General features: G+C 45.5%; 1 protein-coding gene across 2 annotated transcripts in view; it reads left to right on the top strand.

Moving 5' to 3' along the window:
• The window catches only part of LOC147613684 (uncharacterized), a 62,517-nt gene that overhangs the window by 24,658 nt on the left and 10,471 nt on the right, over window positions 1-27,388 (top strand). For both annotated transcript variants that reach the window (XM_086781651.1, XM_086781652.1), the window contains 3 exons: window positions 9,106-9,162; window positions 9,269-9,328; window positions 15,678-15,854. In XM_086781651.1, coding sequence (XP_086637777.1) covers window positions 9,106-9,162; window positions 9,269-9,328; window positions 15,678-15,854 — 294 coding nt within the window. The remainder of the gene's footprint in view (window positions 1-9,105; window positions 9,163-9,268; window positions 9,329-15,677; window positions 15,855-27,388) is intronic.

Below are 27,388 nucleotides of genomic sequence, written 5' to 3'. Positions count from 1 at the left end.
TCCTTGGAATCCTTTCACCCACCATCTCTGTCGTTCTTGAACCTCTGAACCTCCTGAGGCGATGTTGGAGCAAACTTCCGTCTTCTTATGTGGAAGAGAACCCCCTGCTGCCCTGCCAGTCGAAACCCAAAACTTTAGTTACTCCTTTGATGATGGACGTCATTCTTCCCCAGAGAACTCATGGGCAAAACATGTATGCCTTGCATATGCAAGACTGAGTGCTATGCAAGCCATGTGCAACCCTATATGCTGTGCAAGAATGCAGATGGATGGGTCACTAATGCATGCCTAAGGGGAAATCCCTAAGGATGGCCTGCAAGATTTTGAGAACTGGGTTTAACTGTGCGGAAGCGATTAACATGATGACTGACTGACTGAATGAATGATGGAATGAAAATGGTCTAAGGCTGGTTACCCTAACGCTCTGATACCAATGTGACATGTGAGAGATTGATCGTAGTAATCACAACCTTAGGCTAACTAAACTTCACTTAATGATGCTTAAGAGATAGACAAATAGTGTCAATGCAATGCAATGTAGCTATATTAGATGAATGGGTTACAATGAGATCTAAATAGATCTATGATGCTGTCCTAGATGAAGATCCTTCTCGGGATGAGAGGGATACGGTGAATGCTGATGCTGAGGACTATTCCCTGCTCCAATGCTGAGGTCCACCCTTCGATGCCGGCTTCCCTCTATGTAGGGGGTAGGAATGATGAACTATGTGTTGAATATGCTGGCTAAACTGCTGATCTGCTTCTCCCTTGCTCCATGGATGAGACATGCTGAGGAGAGATGAGATCATGGACTGAATATGCTGCCTATGATGACTATATGCTGAGTGAACTGCTGTCCCGTTGACTTCCCTGGTCTCTTGGCAAGGAAACGCTGAAGAGAAGCTGAGATGATGGACTGAATCTGATGTTTGATGATGATGATGTGCTGGAAACTGCCTTAATGCTGAATATATGCTGATGCTGGAGACTCCCTATGCTCCCAAAGTGGAAACACTGAAGGGAAAGGTGCCCAACTGCTGAAGAATAATGCGCTTCTATATATATGGTGAGATGCTGCTGGTCGGCCAGCCTTGCTGCTGTCGGCCAGCTCCTAGATGCTCACGACTTGCAATAAATGCAATAAATGCTTATGGATGCTGTCGGCTGCTGTAGAGGTGCTGTCGGCTGATCATCATAACAGCCCCGACTACATGCCATAAATGCTCTAAATGCCTTTATGTGCTGAAGATGGCTAATGTACTGATGTTGGTACTGAAAACAGCCCCAAACATATGTTTGCATATGCTGAAAATGCCTGAATAATGTTTAAATGTCCTGATTAATACTTGATGATGCCATGCCTCTTGTACACCTGATGGGTGTGCACGTGACAGTCGCCCTGTGATGCGAGCTGTCTGGTGACTCTAGTGTGAGTCTAGAGTATCTGTGCATGGAGAGGCTCCATAGCCTATGTATGAAAGTGACCGTTTGGAAGAGGGCCTTGGCTACGATCGGTGGGGCTCCCATCTCTGCCCGGACTATCTCATGTGGTACTGATGATTTACTCTTGATCATGCAGGAGATCATCATCACTAATGGTCTCTCCATCTGCTCCCACCCATCATAAAACTCCCCTCCATTGGAGGGTGGCTGCTCTGTTGCAGATCCTCTCCTCCGCCTGTGATGGAGACTCGGCCCCCAGATGGGAGCACCGTACAAAAGCGCTGGTGTAACCAACATGTAAACAAATAACCAGAGCTTGTCTGAGGCTCATGAAACTGAATGTGTACACATTGGCTCTCTAGGGCTCCGAGTGTAGCATATCCTCTAGTCAATCTATCCTCCGCTGCCCTCCTCATGGTAAAGCGCGGTCCAACAAAAGTGACCCCGAGGTAGACATATCTCTTGACTCTCTGTACTGTCTCCCCACCATAGGTGAACTCAGGCAACCGTTCGGCCCACTGCTGAGAGGTGTTAAACACCATTACCTTGGTCTTCCCAAGGTTCATTGTAAGGTCCCTATTCGGGCAGAAGGTCCGTAATGCATCCAGGTGTCTCTGCAGCCCCTCTGGTGTATCTGAGATAAGTACAATGTCGTTAGCATAGAGCAACAGAGGGATCAACACTCCTCCCAAGCCAGCTCCAGGTCCTCCTAATCTGTCAATGTAGTCGGAGATCTCATCAATGTATAGCCGGAAGAGTGTGGGTGATAGCGGGCAACCTTGCTTCACCCCAATAGTGCTGGTGATCTCCTTTGACATCCCTCCCAGAGCCTAGACCTGGCCTCTGATTGACTCATACAAAACTAAGACTCCCCGTCTCATCTTAGCGGGCACCCCCATGTCCTGTAGCCTCTGCATCAGCCTCCCTCGTACTGTGCCAAATGCCTTGCGGAAATCCACTAAGCAACAATATACTCTCCTCCCATGAGCTCTCCTCGATGATGGCCCGAAGCGTGAAGATGTGATCTAGGGTAGAGTATCCCCTCTTGAACCCCACCTGTCCATGTGCCCGATGCTGATGTGTCTCGTCTGCCCATTTGCTCAACTCATGCTCTAGTACCGATCCATAGAGCTTGGCTAGCACATGGCCAACCATGATGGTCCTATAGTTACTCGGAACCGTAGGATCACCTGCTTTTAGGATCGGTACTATAGTATTCGTTGACCAACTGGCAAGGAAACATTCGCAAAGGGCCCGATTGAACAGGTGGGCTAAGAGTGGCGCGAACACATCCCGCGCATGTGAAAGGTGCTCTGCCACTAATCCATCATGATCCTGGGCTCGAGGTCAATGGCGTCGCGGATCATGCCGATAGAGATGAAGGTGGAGGAGGTGAGTCGGTTGTCTGGTGGTCGGGGGAGAGGTGGCTGTCCGGGTATCTGGTAGAGCGAGGTAGCATAAGCATGCCATGTCTTCGGTGATGCAATAGGTGTTTGGGCTTTGGGTGTTTGGAAAACTTGCCACGCCTTCTTGCTATCCTGTCCCAAGAAAAGATGGTACAACTCATGTTCCAACTTCGCTATGTAGGCTCGCGTCTTTCTCCGCACGAGGCGGCGAAAGATCACGCACGCTTGACGATGTGTACAGATCCCCTGCGCTTCCCCTGTGCTTCCTCTAGGGTATCATTTGTCTCTATCCTTCGCTTCTCCTCCCTCCTTTGCTATAGTGCCATCCCCCTCTTCGCCTCTGCCTCCCCTTGATTTCCGCTTCCATCCCTCCTCCTGTGCTCCGCACTCCTCCCCTGCATAGTCTGCCTGACACTTTGCTGCCCCCAGCCCTCCCGTTTGTGAGTCTCTCTTTCTCTCTAGGGTTTCGCAAGATGTTTTAGGGTTTTGCAAGTCATGTCTGCATCTTTAGGGTTTTCGTTGCTTAGGAGACTACATTTTTAGGGTTTCGTCTATTGTTTTCAGGGTTCCCTAGGTCATCATGGGTGTGTTTTAGGGTTTCGTAGGTCATCGTGGTTGTGACCTGGCACCCAAAGCCCGAGAAACCACATCATACTTCGAGGGAAGCTTGGTGAGGATAAGTGCAGCCAACTGAGTAGAGGACAAGGCAACACCCATTGCCAGTAATCTAGTCATGGATAACCTTGGTCTTCATAAGGAACGACTGCATAGAACTACCAGTCGGAAATAACAGACCGAAGAGTTGTCCTTGCAAAGTAACTGCCCGCATCGATGAATCTTGAGCATGGAGATCCTCCAATTTGGACAATACTTGGTGTGCACTGGTAAGAGTTTGCACGGCCGGTGAGACCTCCTTCATAATGGTCCGCACAAGCATGGAGTGCGCCTTTGAATCACGATCCTCCCATTCTTGTAATTCCGCAAGGAATTCACCCTCTTGAACCTGGGTCCAATGCCTTGAGTTCTGAGGACGCTCGGGCGGCTTCTCATTGCCCTGAACAATCTCCCACAGACCCTTATGGATGAACCAAGTCCGCATATTCAGCTTCCAATGGGCATAGTTGGTTCCGTCCAACATGTCCTCCTTGTTCGTATAGGGGGGAGCCAGCTGCCATATACACAGCACTAGCAAGCCTTTGCAAGCAAGCCACCAATCTCCAAAACTTCTCCAACAAACTCCAACGCCACGGAAGGAAAGGACCGATTAGCCCCCTCTGAGAATGGAGGTAGAGTGGGACTGGACTCTAGCAAACAAGCCCACAAATCTTGCCGGAAAACACCCACGAAGTAGGTAGAACTGCCAAAGAAGAGGCAGGCTGTTAATGCCACTAGTCGGGGGCGCTCCACCCTCGAAGAAGACCACCAACTGTTGACCAGTGCTGAAAACGTAGCCCACACTCCACCAGCAACAGAAAAAAAAAGCTGATGAAGAAGATGGCGAAAGCAGAGAAAAACGCAGCCACCCACCAAAATGCAGCTGCTATGCTGAAAACGCGACACGGAGGGTGAAAATGCAGCCACCTGGATGGAAACACAACAACAAAACGCAGCCACCAGTAGATGAAGAAAACGCAGCCACCTGCAATGAAGCAAAAACGCAGCCACTTCTTTCCGCAGATACAAGAAAATGCAGGCTTCATTTCCAGTAAAACGCCAATCTTCAGCAGATGAGGGAACGAGATGCGGATGCCAGCACCAAAGCGATTGATACCATGATAAAGTTGCACAATGCGGAAGCAAGATAAAGGAGAAAGTGAGAGCAAAGGAGAGAGAGCACTTGTTGACAAGATCACCTTTATTATAGCATGAGGCTTTTACAATGGCAATAGCCAGCAGAGAGTATTACAATGTGCTAGGATGGGATAAGTCAAGTGATTATGAGGAGGCCCCTTTCATAGTGATGCAAAGAGTTGGCGGAGTGCCCCTAGGAGCTGGCCAATTGCTCCACAACCTTCAAATAAAGAGAAAAATGGATAAAACCCTAATAAATAGGCAAGGTTCCCACACACAGATGCACAATATTCTAACATGTGCTTCATGTCATTAGTCCTGTACCAATGAATTCCAGTCGAGTGGATTAAATGTGGGAGATGGCTCCTTTCTTGCTCAAGGCATCGGCCACAGGGTTGGCCTTGCCCGGAAGGTACTCGATCATACCACCAAACTGCCGGAAAATTTGGCTCCAACAGTGCTGACGGTCACTCCAATTTGCGCTTGGCATCGTCTAATGCCAACGCAGAGCTGGGTGATTTGTGCGAACCTCAAAATTGTGCCCATAAAGGAAATGTTTCCAATGCTTCAGGACATGTATCATTGCGAGGAGTTCTCGGTCATAAACTGAGTAGTTCTTCTCTGCAGGGATTAGCTTATGGGACATGTAAGCTACTGGATGGCCATTCTGTTGCAAGACTGCTCTGATAGCAATGTTACTCGCATCGGTCACCTGAAATGGATCATCCTAGGAGGCTAATGCTCAACAACGAGCCTCATATAAGGCAACCTTGAGGTCCTTGAAAGTTTGCAAACCCTGAGGGGTCATCTTGATCTTCTGCCTCCGAGTCTTGACGCCTTTAAGTAGATTAGTAAGAGCTGCCGAAACGTCGGAAAACTTGTGTATGTGGGTGGAATGTGCATGGCAAATACCCACAAACAACCTAACATCATACGCTATTTCTAGAATGCCCTAGGATCTGTGTCACTTTAGCTAGGTCTAATCGGATGCCTTCGGCATTGATTATATATCCGAGGTAGGGAACTTTGTATAAATAAAATTCCGATTTCTTCTCATTGACATAAAGCTTGTTGCTTTCCAGCAATTTCATCACTTTGTCGACATCAATGTCATGCTGCTCTTCCGTAGTTGAGAAAATCAATATGTCGTCCAAAAAGATGAAGACACACTTTCCTATCAAGTCCTTGAAAACATGCATCATCATGTGGCTAAACGTAGCTGGGGCGTTGGTTAATCCAAAAGGCATGACCATGAACTTGCAGTGGGCCCGCTCAGTTCGGAATGCGGTTTTGGGGATGTCCCCGCCCACAATTCTCACCTCATAGGAGCCACTTTTGAGGTCAATTTTTGAAAAAACCCGTGCTCCATTCAACCTCTCTAAGATATAATCAATTTGAGGCATAGGGAACTTTCTCTTTATCGTTAGTTTATTGAGCGCACGATAATCTACACAAAGTTTGGAAGATCCATCCTTCTTTTTCACAAAGAGGATCGGAGTTGTGAATGGAGACACGCTAGAACGTATGAAGCCAGACTGTAGCAATTCGTGGAGTTGACGATCCAACTGCGTCTCCATGGCCATGCTTAGACGGTATGGAAATTTACTGGGGGGTTCAGAACCTGGGAGGAGCTCAATTTTATGGTCCTCTAGTCTAGGTGGGGGAAGTCTGAGAGGTAAATTGTCCCGAAGAAAGATCTTCTGGAATCTGTCATGTAGGGCCTTGTACTTCTCCAAAGCACTGGTCACAGTGTGGGTGGTTTGAACATAGATCACCACCACACACTACGCGTCTTTTTGAGTCTTTGTTTTAGCTTGTAGATGGCTAATGACCGGAAAGTTAGGTATCCTGGGTTCACACTCAATGATTATTGGGGCCTTTGACACATTTCAGGTAATCCGGAACGTGTGTTGGTCCAAATCAATTTCCCGGTTAAACTAGTAAAACCATTGGATCCCTAAGATTAGGTCTGCCGCTCCGCTCCTACAAGAGGGGCAACCATGAAATCCTGCACAAGTTTTGTGTCCTTATGACTAATTTAGCCCGGCGAGCTTCAAACTTGATGGTTGTTGTCATACTCGTGCTAAGTCCCTCCACTTTCTTGTCTACTGAGGTCAATGAAAATTGGACTCATCGAGCGGCCTATTCAGTGACCACGTCCTCTGTACTGCTGTCAAACAAGACAATGACTTTTTGGCCACCTACGTAGCCAAAGGTCTTGAGCAATTCGTTACGCTCATACTCCGGGTCATGGTTGCCCTTCTGCCTAACTTCGAGCTCGCGACTGACAATGGCGCCAACCAAAGATGTGGGAGTGGGAGGATCAGAGACAACCTGGGGGGTTAGTGTGGGAGGTTGGCTCACCATTGAAGCTGTCGAGACCGGGGTGGTGGTCTGAGAAGGGGTCTTCTTAGGGCAAGCCCTAGAAGTGTGTCCTTTTGTATGACAAAAGAAGCACCGCCCCTCATCCTTGTATCGTTCACGCTCTTCATCACTAAGCCTTGGCGGCTAGAGCCTTCTGGTTTGAAGGAAGGCGATATTCGTTGTTCGAGTTCTTGGAGCTAGAGGCTCTCGGGGTAGATCTTGACTTAGTCTGGTTCTGGCTCTTGCTAGAGGCAATGGCTGCCCTGGCTACTCCGGGCTGGGAGGTCTTCGATTTCCCATCGTTATACTTTATCTCGGCACTTTGCGCAAGCCAAAAGTTTTTGGTTTGAACATGCACACATCCCACTGGACTTGCGTGTCCAAACCGTAGAGGAATTGTCTCTTTTGTCTGTGTCCAACTTTTGCTACTGTAAAGCCAGGTGAGTGACTTTGTTTGCAAATTGTAGGACAGGTAGCGCAATCTGGCACAATCCCTGAAACTCATCCTGGAGTCGCTCAAGATAAGAAGGCGATAGAAATTGCTTCTTGAGATCAGTGACAAATTGGTCCCACCTGTATTCAGTGACTCCATAGTTGGAATTGACTTGGGACTGGTGAGTCCACCATGAGATGGCTTTTTCTACTGTAATTGTCCTCTTTTGGTTGTGTCCAACTTTTGCTACTGTAAAGCCAAGTGAGTGACTTTGTTTGCAAATTGTAGGACAGGTAGCGCGATCTGGCGCAATCCCCGAAACGTGTTCTGGAGTCACTCAACATAAGGAGGCGATAGAAACCGCTTCTTGAGATCAGTGACAAACTGGTCCCACCTGTAGCCAGCAACTCCATAGTTGGAATTAACTTGGCCTAGTGAGTCCACCATGAGATGGCTTCCCCTTCGATGTAGCAACTAGCTAACACCACCTTCTCTATGTCTGACTTCCTACCAGCAGCAAAGTAGGCTTCAAATTGATGAATCCAAGAATGAAGAGTTGTGAGATCGAGTTTACCGTTATACTTATTGAAGTTCACCTTCTTGTGAAGATGAGTCGAGGAAGTCGTGGGTATTGACCTTGCATCGAGAAGTGGAAGGTATTGCTCATGCTCCACATGGCGTTGTTGGTCGTCGAGTGCCGCAGCGCGGGCTACCGTGTGTGTTCGAAGCTCTACCTCTCGTACTTGCATTTCATATAACGCATGGGAATATTGTGTTAACTCCTCAAGGGAGATAGCTGAAGCATGGTTCTGGGAAGGGTGCTCGGTGATGATTGGTGGAGGAGAAGGGAAGGGGGGGGGGATGGGTGTCGAGGCTTCTTGAAGAGGTATCTGTTTCTCCAAGGTCTGTATAGGATCTGTACATGCCTGCATTTGTTCCCCTTGGCGTGTTATGACACACATAAATTCTCGGAACATGGTGTTTGTGTCATAAGTGATGACCTGGCTTCTGGAAGCAGTCGCTATCGAGGAAACAATTTCTGCTGGGATCTGGTGCTCCCTCTCATTGTCAGAATTCGCCATAGTGGGAGTGGTCAGGATTTTCCGGGATCGCAATAAAACCATCCACCATGTGTGGGAAACTTTCCCGGTCGCTTCCGGAGGCTATAAACCATCCGTCCTTTGAGGGACAGGAGTCACCCTGGAATGGGAGTGCAACCAGTGTTTGAAAACCAACCACATAAGCAAGAAACTATCTTACCTCTTTTCCCTCCCATGAGAAGACCCAAATCACCTTGCAACATTTTGCAGGTTTCCCCTCTAGTAGTAGGTGCCTATTTACTGGCCAGCAGCAAGTTAAGTGCCCAAAACCAGAACCTTGTTTGTACAGTATGACAGATATTTGTGGGTATAGTTCTGAAGCTTTTACAGATCTTCATCCATACGGCTTCCCATGCCAGATTTTAACCCAACAGTTCAGGTGCCACCTAGCAGAGTTAGACTTCTGTCCTCTCAAGTGTCAAAACTCATTATTTGAAGAAATTGTGGTATGCGCTCATTGTTAATTTTTATGAAATGTCACCACAACCCTCCTTCCCTTCCCTTCCTCATTTTGTGTTTTTGAGGGCTGGCTTGGTGGTTATGAGTATAGCATTAATTTTCTTGGCAGATTTTTGTCCGGCAAAAGAATCGGAGCACAACTAGGGCTCCGGAAAATTCTATCAAGGTGCTGAATACATCTCACTGTGCATCAAGTCTAGAGATTTGAGTGTGTGTGTGTGTGTGTCCCCTTTCCCTCTCAACTGAACACACAACCTTATTTTTCCTTTCAGGCAGTGCGAAGGCTCAAAAGTTCTCCTTTGACAAAAGAAGAGCAGTCATTTATTGAGGAGGTTTGTTCATATTTTCCGGGTCTCCTCATAGGGACATGGTGTTTTAAAAACTGTTCCTTTTTTTAAAAAAGATTTAGCATTTGTAGGTCAACAAAAAATTTGTTTAGAACATGTTTTTTTACGTGCTATGTTTCTTTACTGCTGATATTATCCCTTGTCTATAAAATAAGGCAATTTCTGTGTGATATTTCTCTTAAAAGGCATATAAAGATGAGTGGATGGCAACCAATGAGGTGATAGTCCAATTGGTGAAGGTGTTTGCCTAGGACCAGGAGGTCGTGGGTCCAAAACCCCACAAGGTGCTTCCTAGGCGGCATTGCCTAGGGGCGGTTAAAAAAAGTGTCTACGGGCGGGCACCTATGGGTGGTGAAAAAATGGTAACTATGGGAGGATTTCGGGCCTAAGGTTAGTTGGGGAAAAAAAAAGATGAGTGGATGGCAAAGCATGTCAGAGATAAAAAATCAAAACCCCAAAAAGCAAAGCTGTAAGTGAAAGTGCAGTTTCTTTCTGGACAACCAAAATTCAAATCAATATGGTTGTCTTGGTCCACTACTGTAGTATGTGCTAAGAGTAAGCCCTCTCCTTCTGGCGTATGCATGGTGGATAGCTTATCAATTTAAAGTGTAAATAAAGCTGGAGATTTTTGAGAGGAAGAAAAAGAAAATTTTATTAATATCTAACAAAAGAACACAAGGGTCTGTGAGACAATATGCACAGTGGCATGTAATACGACGAAATAAACCAAAAGAAAATAGTCATAAAAAAACTTGAGCTTCGGCATCAAGTACCTCATTAAGAAAATGGTCAGCAACAGGCCTCCTAGATATAACCATGTAGCCTCTGGTCATGAGCCTCACTTGGGGTTGAGGATAGGCAGTGAAGTAGTGGGCTGTTAGCTTTGGATCTGTGGGTTACCTATCTTTGCCTCTGAGTGGGTGAACGCCTTGTTTTGGGTCTGGGCCATTTAGTGACTATCACTTGGGTGGTATTTTCTATGGTTACTGATATACTGATATAGGCAATTAGGGTCTTCTGTGAAAAAGGTCTCTAAGGGCGGTACATGAAAGGGAGACAGCAGTCACAGCCTAGGTTCATTTTGCCGTCCCAAGTTGATATCCTTCCGACCTTGCTTTTTGCTACCCTTTTCATTTTCAAAGAAAGAGGTGATAAGTGTCTGTGATTGATGAGTGGTCTCTTTAGAAGCCATCAAATTGTGTTGAAGCCGCTTTGAGAAGAAAGAGGTCCATACATTGCTGATTAGGATGCTCAAGAAATTGTGATAGAGGCTCAAAACCCTCATGGAATAAGCAATGATATCTACCTTAGATCTCATAGTAGACGGGGCATTAAAAAAGGTAACACCTCTTTGTCTCATGTCCATCTTACATTGATGGCAAATACGCGAGCGCTTCTCCTGAGTTTGGATCTCCATATAGCCCTATCTTGTATCTCAAATTGTGTGAGTGGATCCTAATCTGGCCAATTGCAATCCTCATAGCATTTGACATGTGCCTTTGTAAATTCTTTTGTCTTTGAATGAAATAACAAGTGGTATTATGTAGAAAATGGACCTTGTAAAATTGCATCTTTATTGGAAAATGAGATGGCTAAATCCATGATAAAGCCGGAGGATGTCCATGTAGTTGCTTTGTAACTCGCGGTAAGTGCCCGGGGGACTAGGGCCTTTGACACACTTGTTGATACCATCAATGCATATTAAAACATTTAAACATGGCCACAGCCTTAACATATATCCATCATCACTTTGCATGAAACATAAAAGCTGGACAAAACATCCACAAATGCTGAAAATGGAGCTTGCACGTGTGACACCACATAGAGGCCGGAATGGGCCGACCCCCCCCCCCCCTTGGAGTATTTTATTACCCAAGGAGAATAATATCATGTACAAGCTTTGAGGGCCTTACTCTCCCCATGGGAGATGCCGGATTATCCATATACAAATGCCATAACACAGCCCAACACGAGGCAACCAAGCCGGAACACAAGCTGTAGAAATGCTGAACCAACAATATAATCCATATACCTCCGTGTGGGTACTGGTTCTTCCCCAAAAACCACGGGTCTTCATGCAATAGAGTTGGTACAGCAAGTACAACTCTCCATTCAGTCGGTACAGCAGGTACAATGGTTGGTACATCCGGTACAGTGGTTGGTACAGCAAGTACAAAAGTTGATATAGTCGGTACAATGGCTAGTACAACAGGTACAAATGTTGGTACAATAGGTATGGTGATTGGTACAACAAGTATAGTGGCTGGTACAGCTGGTATAGTTGGTACAATGGCTGGTACATCTTGTACAACAAGTACAAGGACTGATACAGCCAATACAGTGGTTGGTACAGTAGGTAAAAGAGCTGGTTCAACAAGTACAATGGCTAGAAATCATAATAAATGATTAAATACTCTTGCCTTCCATTGAAGGTGGTGCAATTGTGGCCGCACAGCAGTCTGACGGGAACTCAAGACCTCCCCCTTCTAAGTCACAAACTCACACCGCTAGGCTACTCACCAGGTAGCACGGACAATAACGTAATTATATAGGGCTTGGGCTAATAATGAAGCAGAAATGTACACTGTTTATTAAATATACCTAAATATAGCTTTTCATGTTAGCCCTTGCCAATAGGCACCCATAAGTCACTTATTCTCTAGGTGTCTTAACTTGGGCCGCCCTAGGTATAAGCCTAGCCTCAAAACACATTCCAGCCACATTATGACCTTTTGGAGTCGTAACATACTCCCTCTTTCCAACTAGACCTCCAATCACCCCTTGGAGCAATAACTAGCAGCATAAAAGTTCGGTGGACCACCCACAAGCCCAATCAATCAATTAGCTGCGCACAAGTGACCCTCAACCTTGCCCACGTGATCAGAAGCGCTGTTATACAGCTATTATGCGAGCTCACCTATGTGCTGCATACCATGCATATCCTGAGCTCTGTACATTCCCATTGTGACATCCTCCTCAGGGCTGTAACCTGTCATCCTGTGCGATGAATCATAAAACATGGAGCATAAATCTTCAATGCATGTGATAAGTGAATCCGTGAGTATTCGGGCATCTCAATAAACCCCTCCTTTGTCAGCGTGAGAAAGTGGTCTCTATATAGACTAGAGCAGTCGATTTGAATCCATATTTTGTGGATGCCAATTTGACTGTAAACTCAGCTAAGATGATACGATGTGGGATAGAGGCTTACTGCCGATAAATTAGTGGGAACATTTTTTTTGTAGTCTCTATGTGATTCGACTTTAGTTGAGGGATGTCCCCAGATCAAAATGGCTCACCATACATTGCTACTGTAAGGGAATAAAAAAGGAGTACCTTGGTTTGAACCTGCTGAAAGTGGGCTTGAAAGCACCATCTCTCAAGGCATGCCAATTATTCAAACTCTCTCACTAGCCATGATGTGGCATCTGGTATCATTGTAAATTTAAGGCTTTAACTCCCAAGTATGCGTATGCTCGTACAATCTCCACTAGAGCTCTATCAAACATACATGAATCTTAGTGCAACTAAACAAGGCCAGTGTGGAGGACCATAACCCCTTGGTTTTACCAGGATTAATTGTGAGGTCTCTGTCGTGGCAAAACTTCTCTAGGGCATCTAATTGATGTTCTAGCTCTTTTGGAGGGTGACAAAAGTACTACATCTGCATGAAAAAGGATAGACACCACTGTCTTTGCCAGTGGAGCCAGCCCTTGAGAGAGAGAGAGAGAGAGAGAAAAGAAAGAAAGAAAGATATATTAACGTCTACAAGAGGCCAAAGTGGCCTATGAGACAAAAGTACCAATACATCCAAAACTCAAGGAAACTAAATGTCCTGAGTAGAAAATGAAAAGCATAAACTGAAAAACAACTAGCTATAACATGTGGCCAAAGAGGAACTAGTGGCCTGATACAACTACCAAAAAAAGGCATATCTGATAAAAGTGTGGAACTAGAAAAATGGTATTCTATGGGAAGCAGCTGAGATAGACTCATCCCATAATGTCTCACATAGGTCGATCCAGCATAGATAGGCTGAAGCGCCGAGGTCGTGCCAATATCGCCTGTATCCTTTGGTAATTTCTCGGCTGGGGCCGTTGCCCAACGGGTCGTGGACGCCGTGCTCTACATAGCTCTCCAGCTTTGTCCAAGGTGACTCCTCAAGGTGGCTGTGTGGGCCCAGTCGACTCGTGGTCAACGGTACGCGGGGTCGTTGCTGCTCTTAAGAAGTTGGTAAGGGTGCGCTGGCCTGTGTCTCGGACTTGCCCCCCCCTGTCTGGAGCGTAGGATGTGGAGAGAGAGAGAGAGAAAGAAAGAAAGGAAGTTGTATTAACGTCTTCAAAAGGCCAAAATGACCTATGAGACCAAAAGGTTACATCATATCCATGAGGTACATAATCCTGGGTACAAAATAGTAATAAAGAAAGATAACAAAAATCTAGAACTTTAAAATCTGATCTAGGTACATGAGTAGAGAGCTCTCATATCACCCTAATACATCCCTCATGGGCCGCTGTGACATGGTGCTCAAGGTGGTAAAACTGAGCTGGCGCGAGAAGGTCCTACGATGATGGGAGATGATGGCCCAGATCTTCTTGTGGTGTTGTGGCCGTGGGCGAGGGCCATGGGGTTTGGGGCGTCGAGCTCTGCATAACTCAGTGGCTCTGTCGAGTGTCACACCTCTCGGCCGAGCTCCTACACTAGCCTGTGGTCTGGGTATGATGGGTGGATCGGTCCTCGGAGTGCTGGTATGGAAGAAGTCAGTGAGAGCTCTCTGTGCTGGTCCTCGAGCAAGTACAATTGATCTGGATCTCACTAAGGACTCCCTGTGTCTATGGAGCTCTAGAAGAAAAAGTCCCAGGCATCTCTGATCTGGGTAGTCCATGATCCTGGAAAGTGGTCCGAACCCAGCTCGGAAGAGGCAGTGGAACCTCCCCTGAATCTCATAGTACACGGGGCATCGGCATATGTAATGGTCCTTTGTCTCGGGCTCTGTATGACAGAGCTGGCATATCCTGTCCTCTGGTGCAGCCGCCCTAGGCCCATATCTGGCAGTCTCCACTCTCAGCTGGTGGGACGAGGTGCGGATCTGGCCGATCGCACATCTCACCCCAAAGGATCGGTGTATGTCCATGTAGCGTGGACGGATCATGAACCTATCCTCTGTCAGGCATAGGAGGTGATCTCTGTAGAAGGCCATCTTTGTCCCCAGTGGACGACTAGGTGAACTCCATGTCCTCTGAGTATCGAGTCTGACAATGCCCTTCCTAATAACCCTGTTCCGCTCTGTGCGGCTGAGAGCAAATGACGGGGCATCTATGCTATATTGGAAGGGGGGGAGTGCCTCCATCTGCATACCGTGCATGCCAAACCAAGTGCCTACCTGTGCATACCTGCACTTTGTATCTCCCTCAAGTGTCAACTGTCTCGAGGACTCTAGGGCTAGCCGGGGGTATCTATCAAGTGGAAGCTCCCATAGCCTTTGCTAGTATGTCACTGTCTGGAATAGAGCCTCTGTGACTATCGGTGCAGCGCCCATCTCTGCCCGCACAATCTCATGTGGCACTGATGGTTTACTCCTAATCATGCGTGAGATCATTGCCACTAGGGGCCTCTCCATCGGCTTCCACCCATCATATACCTCCTTTGTATCTGTCTCGGCCGGCTCTCTCCTCTGTCTCCTCCTGTGGTATAAGCTAGGACCCCAGATGGGGGACACCATACAGTAGTGCAGGTGTAACTAGAGTATCAAATAGCCAAAGCTTCGTCCTCGGCTCCTGAAACTGTATCTGTGAGCATTGCCTCTCTAGCGAGCCAAGGGCTGCATATCTCCTCGTCAATCTAGCGTCGGCCGCCTTCCGCATTGAGAACTGAGGTCCAGCAAAAGTGATCCCAAGGTATACATATGAGGTAACATACTCCACAGGCTCTCCACTGTATGTAAACTGTACTGCAGATCTAGTTAGCCACTGTGAGGAGGTGTTAAAGATCATGACCTTGGTCTTTCCAAGGTTCATAGTAAGGTCCCGGTCCTCGCAAAAGGCCCGTAATGCATCCAAATGCCTCTGCAGCCCCTCTGGTGAATCAGAAATAAGAACAATATCATCCTCATACAAGAGGATCGGTATCAAGACTCCTGCCAAATGTGCTCCTGGTCCTCCCTGTCTGTCTATGTAATCCGAGATCTCGTCAATGTATAGACCAAAAAGAGAGAGAGAGAGAGAGAGAGAGAGAGAGAGAGAGAGAGAGAGAGGATTTGGCATTTTCTTTGTAGCATTGTTTTTTTTTCGAAAGGCACTTCGCACTAGTCAATTACTGGAGTGCTATTTGACAGGGCCTCAAAGTTTTTAAGAGTGATTGGACCAAAGTTTGGGAGCATTATGTCCCTTATCGAGACCCAGCAACTCTGTCCCGACTATGGCGTGCAGCTATTGGTGGCCAGAAGTCTTACAGTGCTAGTAGTGAAGCCAAAGAGAAGCATAGAATTGCTGAGAAGATGCGCCGAAAGAAGGTTAGTGTAAAAAGTAATCTACCAGTGAGAATGAAGCTTGTTTGTGTCCATGTTTGAAACTTTCCTCATGGTGTGCTTGTGTGACTGATTCCCTTTCTTTCTAAAGCATTCCATACTGAAGTCAACAATTTCATGCACTCTGCCCTTCCTGTGCTGCAAATCAAGTATCGTCTATGATGGCCACAAAATCTTCAACCTTCGGCAATTGGTGTGCCATACATGCCAGATAGCAATATAATCATACAAATGTTTCCAAGTGTTTGGGGGTGAACGTACACCACAGTTCACCGGCAATGAATCTGTTCTTGACCAGAAACTGAAGCATCATGAGCAGAGGCCGGGAATCATGATTGTAACAACTTTTACAATGGGTAGTATGGGGAGAAAAGAGAGACTGCTAGGCAGGGAATAGGGGATGATGACCATTGAGAGAAGGAGTCGTCTTGTAAGATTGGCACCAGAGGATTGGAGAATGCAATGCAATGCTCTATTTGTTGGAAGTCAAGCATTATCCAAATATAAATGTGTGGCAAGTGGCCTGCATCTTGTAAATGATAGCATGTAAAAGCATAAAAGTCAAAGTAGCATCTACCCTTGCATGAATCTAGGCAACAATGCATTAACGAAGGGAGGTGGAGAGAATCATGGGCCACCATCACGGGCACCTAATCACAAATCGTGTGCTCTAGTCACTTTTGTACTCAGCCTGTAAATTGGCTCTCAAATCAATGAAAGAAGCCAGCTTCTGTGTGCTCATCTACACTCGTGTTCATTTCTTCCCTTTCTTTCTCTCTCTGTGTTTAATTCATGCGTCAATGATGTTTTTATTTAAGCCACCATAGCTGCTCTCAGTTCTTTAAAGCCTCATAAGCCTTATAATATAAGGCTTAATAAGCCTTTTTTAAAAGGCTTCATATGCAGGCTGCCTCAAAAGAGATTGTCATCAGCACACATTTCGAATAGAAAAGAAGCGTCCCGACCCTGCATCACATTGATATATCAGCAAGCCGAGGCAGAAGGGCAGAAGAATGTAATAGCATAAAAGTAAGACAAGGCATAAAAGTTAAAGCAGCATCTACCCTTGCATGAAGCTAGGCCATGGTGCATTAATCAAGGGAGGTGGAGAGAATCATGGGCCACTATCATGGGCACCTAATCTAGCACCTAATCACAAATCATGTGCTCTGATCAATTTTGAACTCAGCCTATAATTGGCTCTCAAATCAATGAAAGAAGCAAGCTTCTGTGTGCTTATCTACAGTCATGTTCATTTCTTCCTCTGTGTGTGTGTGTGTGTGTTTAATCATGCTTCAATGATGTTTTTATTTAAGCCACCATAGCTGATCTGAGCTCCACACCTTCTGCTCTCCCACGTTGCCTATACTATTATGGTGTATGTTACTATGTTGTGTTGTGTCCAAGAAGTGCTGTTAAGTTCACTTAGCTAAGTCTATATGCTTGTTTTTGCTAGCAGTAGTCTTTCTGGAGGATTGTCTGCACTCTGCCTTGTGTGGATTAACTTCTAGAAGTTAACCATGAATACAATTGGTGCTGGGCATGTTCTACCCTCTTATGTATCGGGCACAGTTGGATAGCTTGGCTAGGTGATGCCACCTATGTGGTCTAGAACCACTGAAGTGTTGACTCTTGATTGGACGGTGACACTTTTGGCAATCCTTCTTGGGACCTGTCTTACCCAAGGCGACCAGCTAGCTTAGAGGATGACTTTTAGGAAGGATGACTGCTAGAAACTGGCCGCTATGAATTTAGAAGCAGGGAGGTTAGGAGGACTTGCATATGCAGGAAGGACTGAGGGGAGTAGCCTGACCAATTGTGAAGAGAGTAGGATCACCATGTCTGAATAAGAGCTGTGGGAATGACAAGTGGTTCTTAGAAGCTGTGCACATAGAAGCCTCAGGGAGGATGAGGGATACTCATCGAGAGCAATGCGTTATCGGTGCAGCCAGCCAAGACCCACAACAGAAATGGTGGTGAGCCACATCATGCTAATCAGCTCTGGGGAGAAGACATGCAACAGCAGGAGTAAGATCAACAAGAAGTTGTGAGAGAGGCTGAATTCCAAGATCAAGAGGAGCAAGACCAGGGAATTCAAGAAATTCAAGTAATCAAGAAGTTCAAGAAGGACAAGGCAATGGTCGACAAAACAGAGAGGGCAGGAAGATCAAAGGGAAGCCAGACAACTTCGACCAATAGCAATGGCACTAAAATATTCAAAGTTCAAGGGAAAGAGTGATGAAGATCTGGATGCTCATGTCTTCTCATTCGAAACCACATTTTTGGCCATAAGAGCTCCAATAGCCTAGAAAATAGAGTTCTTTGTAACGAGACTAAGTGGCAAGGCTACCAATTGGTATGCACGGTATGGTATGGATCACTTCCAGATGTTTGAAGAGCTCAAGAGTGCCTTCCTAACGAGATTCCGAAAGGACAAGGCTACTACGGAAGTGCTGGTGAAGCTGCAGACTCAAAAGAAAAAACCCACAGAAGACTATGATGTTGAGTTCATAGCACTCTTGATGAGAGCGGATCAAGTTGACAAGCCAACATCAGCTACCCTGAGCCAATGGTTCATGGTGGTTTGTGGACATTGCTCTAGACAACGGTGACATCATTTGATTTGAAAACTCTAACGTTTGAACAAGAAGTAGGAGCAATGAGAGCGGAGAGGGTACTGAGAAAAAACAAGAAAGAACCAAAAAAGAATAAGTCTGAGAAATGTAAGGAGAAAGAAGAAAAATCCTCAGTGTTAGAATTTGATGAAGACACTTCTAACTCAGACTATAGTTCAGATTTGGATCCCGAAGAAGAGTTGAAACCCCAGAAGAAGAAGGGCAGGAAGCAGGCAGTGGATTTTTATGAAGAAGTGAAGGCCGCCCTAGCCAAGCTTGCCGGAGGACACGCAACGAAAAACAGATCCGGACCAAGGATGGATGTTTGCTGTACAAAGTGAAAAAATTAAGGTCAAGAAGAAATTGCTGTAGGCAAGATGCCATAAGGCAGCAAGAATGCATTAGAGGAAAGGATGCAAGATAGCCAGAAAGAGCCTGGAGCAACCTAGATGTTGAAGACTCCTTGCAAGGGAATCTCAGTGGTGAATGTCAAAGGCAAGAAGCAAATGGAGTCAGGACTGGAAATGGCCAGGAAAGAAGAAACCCAGAGCAAGGGGAGCCCTGCAAGTAGGAGACTAGCGGGACTGGAGTGGGTTATGAGGTATGGGAAGACCTGAGAAAAATGAGGCTCAACATCTCTTTGGACTAGTTCTTGAACCTGGTGCCTAATTACAAGCAAAAAACTGCTCCAGAACATAGTATCTGCCACAGAGATGTTGGTATAACTCTCAAGCATTGATACAGAGGCACCAACCACAGATTGTAGGAATGTGGAGAAAGTACAGGATTGTGACATTGCAGTTCGTTAGCATAAGAGGACATGTGGTGTCCCAAGTAATCCTGGATGGTGGGTCTAGTGTGAACATAATGTCGGAGGGCCTAGCAAAGAAGTTAGGGATCACACCTGCCAGCCGTGTTTCAAGTGAGAATGGTAGATCAAAGAAGGTTCTGGCCACTTGGCATTGTTGGGGGAGAAGAAATTGAAATAGTATATCCCAATGGATATCCCACACTTAGAGGAGATACCGGGCATGATCTTTCAACCTTATGGCATGGAACAGGAGCCACCAATAGGTGATATGCAGGCTGGACAGCAACCTGCAAATGATGGTCATTGGGTACGGAGGTCCACAAGACCCTCCAGACTCCCTGACAGGTTTGTTCCAGGGGTTGACTACTTGATGCTCACTGACTGTGGGGAGCCCTCATGTTATAAGGAGGCTTTACAGAGGACAGACAAAGCTCTTTGGGAGCGTGCTATGAAGTCAGAGATGGATTCTCTGCACAAAAATGGAACATGGAAGTTGGTGCATTTGCCTACAGGCAAGAAGGTTATGCCATGCAAGTGGGTTTACAGGCTCAAAGTTGCACCTGATGCAAAGCCAAGATACAAAGCCAGGTTAGTGGCTAAGGGCTTCAAGCAGGAATATGGTGTGGACTTTGATGAGATCTTCTCTCCAGTGGTCAAAATGACCACACTTAGAGCTGTATTAGCTTTGGTTGCTCATGATGATCTGGACTTGATTCAGATGGATGTGAAGACTGCTTTTCTTCACGGTGATCTCCATGAGGAGATATATATGCAACAGCCAGAGGGTTATGCAGTGAATGGAAAGGAGAAGCTTGTATGCAAACTGAAAAAGAGTCTTTATGGGCTCAAACAGGCACCAAGGGAATGGTATCATAAATTTAATACATTCGTGAAATCCCAGGATTTCAGAAGGAGTGACATAGATCACTGCTTATACACCAAGAAAGCTTTGGATGGCAGTCTATTGATCCTCATCTTGTATGTTGATGATATGTTGATTGCCGGGAAATCTCGTAAAGAGATGGATGCCTTGAAGAAGAGGCTGCATCAGACCTTTGATATGAAGGATTTGGGTGATGCAAATCACATTTTGGGTATGCGGATACTTCGGGACAGAAATCAGCATGTGTTGTATTTGTCTCAGAAGGAATACATTGGCAAAGTTTTGAAGAGGTTCAATATGGAAGGGGGGAAGAAGACTAGTACTCCGTTGCCTCCATATGTGAAACTCAGTTCTATGGACAGCCCACAGTCGGATAGTGATAGGGCTGATATGGCCAAGATTCCGTATGCTTCAGCTTGTGGCAGTCTCATGTATGCCATGGTTGCTACCAGGCCGGACATTGCATTTGCAGTGGGAGTGGTTACTAGATACATGGCCAACCCTGGCAAGAAGCATTGGGAAGTAGTGAAAGGTGTCATGAGATACCTGAAGGGCACACAGGATATGTGCATATGCTTTGGCAAATAGGATGCATTAGTGCATGGTTACACGGATTCGGATTATGCTGGTCATCCAGATAACCGGAAGTCTACTACCGGTTATGTGTTTACATTCACAGGAGGTGCTGTGTCATGGATATCCAGGATGCAGAAGTGCACTGCCTTATCTACTACAGAGGCCGAGTATATTGCAGCCACAGAGGCTTGCAAGGAGGCATTATGGCTATCTCGGTTAGTGGTTGATTTGGGTTATACAGGGGATATTCCATTGTTGCATTGTGACAGTCAGAGTGCCATCCAATTGGCAAAGAACCCTGTCTTTCATGCAAAGACGAAGCATGTGGATGTGAAGTATCACTTCATCAGAGAGGTGATAGAGAACAAGCAAATTCAGCTTGTCAAGATTCATACGGATGACAACCCGGCTGATCTGTTGACAAAGAGTTTGCCTCCAGAGCGATTTGCTCATTGCAGACACTTGATGGGCATTGGATGAGGCCAGTTTCAGCCTTGATATGGCCTTGTATATTATCATGTACATGCTGATTTTTCTTTTCCTTCATTTAAGGGCACTTTGCCTTTAAGTGGGAGGTTGTTGGGGTAAAGGCATTATGCCCACCCTTATAGTGTGTACAAGCCCATAAGTTTTATAGTACATAGTACACTTAGTACTTTTAATGGACTAAGTGCACTATGTGTACTAGAGCAAATATACATGTGTGATAGGGGAGTCACACACTCATACTTGATGTGTTGACTTATCCCCACATGAAACCCTAACTCTCTCCCTTCACTATGAATACCTGACCACCTTCATGAGAGTCTTTGTGGATGACTTTAGCGTGTTTGGAAAGTAGGCGGATCACCTGCACCACCTCACTCTATGCGTGGAAAAATGTAGAGAGACAAGGCCGAGCTTAAACCCAACAAAGTGTGCTTTTGCAGTTACTAGTGGGTCCCTGCTAAGACACGCACTGTCAGCAGATGGATTGGCAGTGAATCTGGCTAAGATTGAAGTCATCATAAAATTGCAAGCACCAAGAAATGCAAAGGAATTAACCGAATTCCTAGGCTAGATCAAATGGCACAACAGGTTCTTGAGGTTTCTAGCTGATGTGGGTATGTCTTTGTATTTCTTGATAGGAAAGGATGCAGAGCATGTCGAGACTGGGGGATATTTGGAGGCATTTAGAAATTTGAAGAAGATGCTAGCTTCCATACCCATACTTCAACAGTCCAACTATAATCTCACCTTCCATGTTTTTGTGGATGCCTTGGATGTGGCCACAGGGAGCGCTCTAATGCAAGAAGTACAAGAGGGATGGTTCTGATCAGTGTACTATGCGAGTAGAAGGCTATCTAAAGGAGAGATGAACCATTCCACCATAGAAAAGGAATCATTGGGGATGATCTATTCCATCAAAAAGTTCAAGCACTCTTTGCTGGGGAACGTGTTTGAGTTTCACATGGATCGTAGGGAAATTGGCCTGATGGATGTTGCTTCTTCAGGAGTTCAACTTTACCATCAAGCACACCCCGGGTAATCAGCATGCAGTAGTAGTTGATTTCCTGTCCAGGTTGGAGTTCAGAGAAGCTCCAATAGGACGACTTTCCAGATGCATAGCTATTCGGAGTGGATGGTGAAAAGTTAAACTGATAGGAAGAGATGCTGCAATTCGTGTTTGACTTCTTCTTTCTGGAGTATATATCAAGAGACCAGAGAAAGAAGCTGACTCTCAGGAGTAAGTCATTCATGGTGGTGGCTGGGCAACTCTACAAAATGGGCATTGATCAAATACTCAGAAGATGCGTCCCTAGAGCAGCATGAACATGCAATTGTGTTGCCATAAGTGCATAAAGGGGTCAATGGAGGACATTTCTCTGGAGAGATGATATGAAGAAAAGTGTTTCAAGCATGGCTATGGTGGCCAACAACACTGAAGGATGCTCACACTTTTGCAAAAGAATGTGACGTGTACCAAAGGATGGGACAATTGAACGCATCAGATATAATGCCATTTAACCCAGTACTGTCTCTTGAGCCTTTCCAAAAATGGGGCTGGGACTTTGTAGAACTATTCAAACTTGCAACCCAAAGAACATGCAACAATTATAGCTTGATGGCAACATACTATTGTACAGAGTGGGTTGAAGCAAAGGCAATGAGGGACTACAAAGCAGCATCAACGGCCAAATTCCTATATGAGGTGATCATGACAAGATTTGGGTGCCCAATCGAGTTAGTAAGTGACCAAGGGACACACTTCTTGAATGAGATAATCAAGAAACTGATGGAGCAGCACATGTTGATACACAAGGAGTCAACTGTGTATTATCCACAAGCCAATGGTCAAGCGGAATCCACAAAGCGGATCGTGAAGGGAATACTAATCAAGAGTGTAAATGAGAACCGAACAGACTGGGACACGAAGTTGCATTCTACATTGTGGGCATTCAAAACAACTTACAAGAACACCACAAGTTTGACACCTTTTAGCATGGTGTATGGGTTGGAGGCTGTTGTGCCCATGGAGTTCCTCTTAGAGTAGCTATAACAGAAAGACTGTCTTCGGAGGAATCTGAGAAGCATAGGATAGATAACCTCCTAAAGTTGGAAGAGAAGAGGCTATTCAGTAGTTGAAGTGGTTCAGAGAAGAGAGTGGTTCAAAAGAGAAGGAAGATCGAGGTGGACATAAACTCAAAGTTCAAAATCTTTGAGAAAGGTGATGTAGTGATGTTGTTCAATTCCAGGATGGGACCACACTCAGGAAAACTAAAAATGAGACGGACTTGACCTTTCAAAATCTTTAGTAAGTTGGGTAGAAGAACATTTGAATTAGAAAGTTTGGATGGTGAAAGATTACCAAAGCAAGTCAATGGGTATAGGCTGAAGCCATACCATGGATTTGTTCTAAAAAACCGCTCAAGAAACTGGATCCAAAAAGAGAAGGAATAGTCAGAATCTAAGTGGTGTGAAAGGACTGTTTAGGTCTTGTCTGGTGTGAACACCCTCTTAGGTGTGAACGCCCCTTATTAAGGGTTACGTCAAAAGATAAGGCCTAGTGCCTATAAAAGCATGTACTTGGGTCCTTCATTCTTAGATTAATGAGTATCATTCAAGTTGTGCAATCTCTCTCTCATACTTGAGCTCTACTTCTCTCTCTCTCTCTCTCTCTCTCTCTCTCTCTCTCTCTCTAATCCTTGCACTCCATGGCTTGAGATTCATCTCCTTCAAGCTTCACCATCTCTGTTACATTTACACATCGTCATCACGGTGATCTTGTTTGAACCTTCGTAGATCTTGGGCTATCCCTATTTTCTTCATGGTATCGGAGCCATGGCCATAGTCTTGTTTTTTCCCTTTCCCATCACCACTCTTCTGAAAACGCAAGGTAGGAGCAGGCCTCTACAAAGACCACCAATCTGCCGCCTGCAAAAAATGTCCAGAGCCCGCCGCCCATGCCGCCAAGCGCCTGCCTGTTGCCAACCTCCGCCGTTTAGAGCGTGCTTCCGCTTTGAGTATGAGTTCCTTTGATCATCCGAGTCTGATGGGCAAACAGAGCGTATGAATCAGATTGTAGAGGATAGACGCCACTCCCAACACCCACTCGAGTAGTGCTTGTGGCCGTGGGGCCGCCTCCGCTAGCGCTGCTCAGCCGCCTTGCCACAGTTGCTCTTCGTGTGCTGCCTCCTCTGCAATGCCACATGTTGCTCCACCTTCTCTGTCTTCCTTGGTAGGTTCATGGCGATTCTCTCCCTGAGTTGAGCTGCGTTTTTAGCCTCTCGTGCCTACGTTTTTAGCTCCTCTTGCGTGCATTTTTTGGGGGTTGTTCCCCTAGCTCCTCCTTGCCTCATCTTCCACACAGGCTACCTTCTCCACAAGGGTGCCTCCTTGGCACCTCCTCTGAAGTGACACTTTGCCATAGGTGACAGTCTTCTCCTGTGCCTGCATAAGTGAACCATTTTTTCCTCGCACTTCAACCTCCTTCAAAGACCACGACAAGGACATCAAGCTTCAGCTTGACCTCTCCGTTGTGCTCCACCTGCTTTTGCAAAACAACACACATCTAGAAAGGTTGACATTGATCATATCCTTATCTTTTTGAGATAAAGCATCATGGATGACCTCGTCCATTCACTCGGATCCTCTGTCCTAGCCACTGTCGTGCTAAAAAGGTTTTCAACTATCTGTACTGCAAGCATCATCACGAAACATCTGCTTCTTGCAAGTACACATTTCACACTCGACAGCCAAGTGTCAGAATCTTGGAAATGATGCCGAAAAAGGATCTTCATCGGCATCGAGGGGCAAATCTTTCTCAATTTTTAGTTTCTATTTATGTTTGGGTCTAGGGTTCTTTGCCTGGGTTGTCCCCCAAAATCGGAGTATTTTTGGAAGTCTTTCGGATTTGTTGGAGTCAAGGGGGGGTGACTGAGCAATAATCTCAGTTCCAGTCATAAGTTGATTGAGGGACTAGCATGGCACGGGAGGTGTGTTGGATATGGTGGAGCTTGAGCTGCAGGCTATGGAGGTTGATAAACAAACATGGCTAAAGCTAAAGCATAGATAGTGAAAGCTTAAAGAGAGAGTGTGTTAGAGTACTCTCTAGAGAGAGAGAGTTACATGAGTCAATGATGGGATAGTTGCGTGTCTATTTCAATGAAAGTACAAGACCTTTATAGGTCCAAAGGTTCTTCTCCACAGGCACATGTAAGATCTTGATTCCCAACAATCCCTCCCTCAAGGGTGTCCAAGATAAATCTAGGCTCATGGTTTCTCATGCCAATTTTCTTGGTCAAGGATAAATCACATGGCCCTATTTTCATAGGCCAGTTATGGGATCCAAAGGGTAGTGTACACACAAGATCAGGTCACAACACACAACATAACTGAAACAACACAAACTTGGACTTTTAAAAAGCCCATTCATCATTACAATAGTTTGCTTCCTCTTTGGAAAGCTTTGTCTCCTCAATGATGTTGGCATCTTTCTTTTTGTGAAAGCAATGTTTTTCATTGTGCTTGTTTTTCTTACAATGTTTGCATGGCTTCTTTGAGTAATAATCCTTCTCTGCATGGTTGTTCCTACCACAAAGGAAACACTTGATACCTTTGTAGTTCTTCTTGGTGAAGGAGTCGTTCCCTCCTGCTTCTCTGTCCTTCATCTTTTGCTTCTTTGTCCTTCATCTTCTTCTCCTCTTCCTTAAAGGAGGTTATGACCCCTTCCGATGTAAGATTGGGCAGGTTCTTCAAGGTGGTGATGAGGTTCTCCTAAAGCTCATATGGCATCGACTTTATCAGCATAGCTACGGTCACATCTTCTTCCACTTTCGCTTTGAGTGTAGCATGCTGGTTCATGAGAGGGACTTCATTTTGTTCACATGAGCGTCAAAGCTCTCATGTGGTTGCAGGATGAGTCCATAGAACTCTTATCTGTAATGAAACTTTAGAGTTCTTACCCCCTGAGCTCCAAAGAGTTTATCCAACGCTTCATATGCCTCTTTGGATGTCGGGAGATTTGTGACATGATGGATAACTTATAAGGACTTTGATCCCTTAGTTTCCAAGCCTTTTTAGGTGCATCTTCATCTTTGCCCTCAATAAAAGGCCAAAGTCCTCCTCTCATGAGGTTGAATTTTAGTTTTGTCCATGTGGAAGTTTTCTCAATCAAACTTCTCAATGAGCAAATGGGAAGTCGTTTCAAGCAAAATGACGGGAAGGTCTTAAGTTTTAACAAAGGATGGAATCCAATGTGAGCGTCTAGTCCCTTACAAAGAATGCCCCAAAAATTGAGGTTTCCAAAAATTAGGGTTTTAGAATTTAGGGTTGTTGAATAATGATGCTAGAGAAGGCTATAGCGACATCTTAATGCAAGGAATGCGCCCTCAATTTTGAAATTTGATTAAGCATTAGGGTTTAATGCGTTAGCAAGATTTTACAAAAGAAGAGAAATGCCCAATATTGCTCTGTCAAAATGATGATAACCCCCAAATGTACGTTAGCAATGCCCCAATGAGATAACTTTGGTTTTCTTTCTGTTTTATTTTCCATTCCATGATGAGATATGCCATGGACATTATTGTATCACTTTGGTCTCATAGGTCCATTGGGTCTTTAGTAGACGCTTAATATATCTTTCTTTCTTTCTTTCTTTCTTTCTTTCTTTCTAACCCTTGCACTCCATGGCTTGAGCTTCATCACCTTTAAGCTTCACCATCTTCTACATCTACACATTCTCATCATGGTGATCTTGTTTGAACCTCCATAGATCTTGTTGGGCTATCCCTGCTTTCGTCCAGATCCTCAATAATGTGCTTATGATTGATGTGATAATAGGAGAGGAAGAGCCAGTTGTAGGGTTGGCGATGCCAATAATAGCAAAGGAAATGGCCATAAATAGTGAGCATAGGGAAAAGGATATGGAGGTCACATCAGTAAATGCTCACCCTTACCCCCTCATTATTTCTCTTGTTTTTTTCAGTGTGTCTTTTTCATATAAATACTCAAAAAGCTGGAGATCGTGCTCAAGCATGAGGATCTTGGCGGTACACGATTGAGTCTTCGAAAAGCGGACACGGAGCCAACGGCCGTTAGTGAATGTAGCCTCTTCCTGAGGTGGGTTAATCACATGCTTCACTGTCACTTTGAG

Source organism: Cibotium barometz, chromosome 43 (assembly GCF_041138505.1).
Source record: "Cibotium barometz isolate CiBa-2024 chromosome 43, ASM4113850v1, whole genome shotgun sequence".
Classification (NCBI taxonomy): domain Eukaryota; kingdom Viridiplantae; phylum Streptophyta; class Polypodiopsida; order Cyatheales; family Cibotiaceae; genus Cibotium; species Cibotium barometz.
Note: the sequence above shows the minus strand (reverse complement) of the source record. Positions and strands in the feature narration are given on the sequence as shown.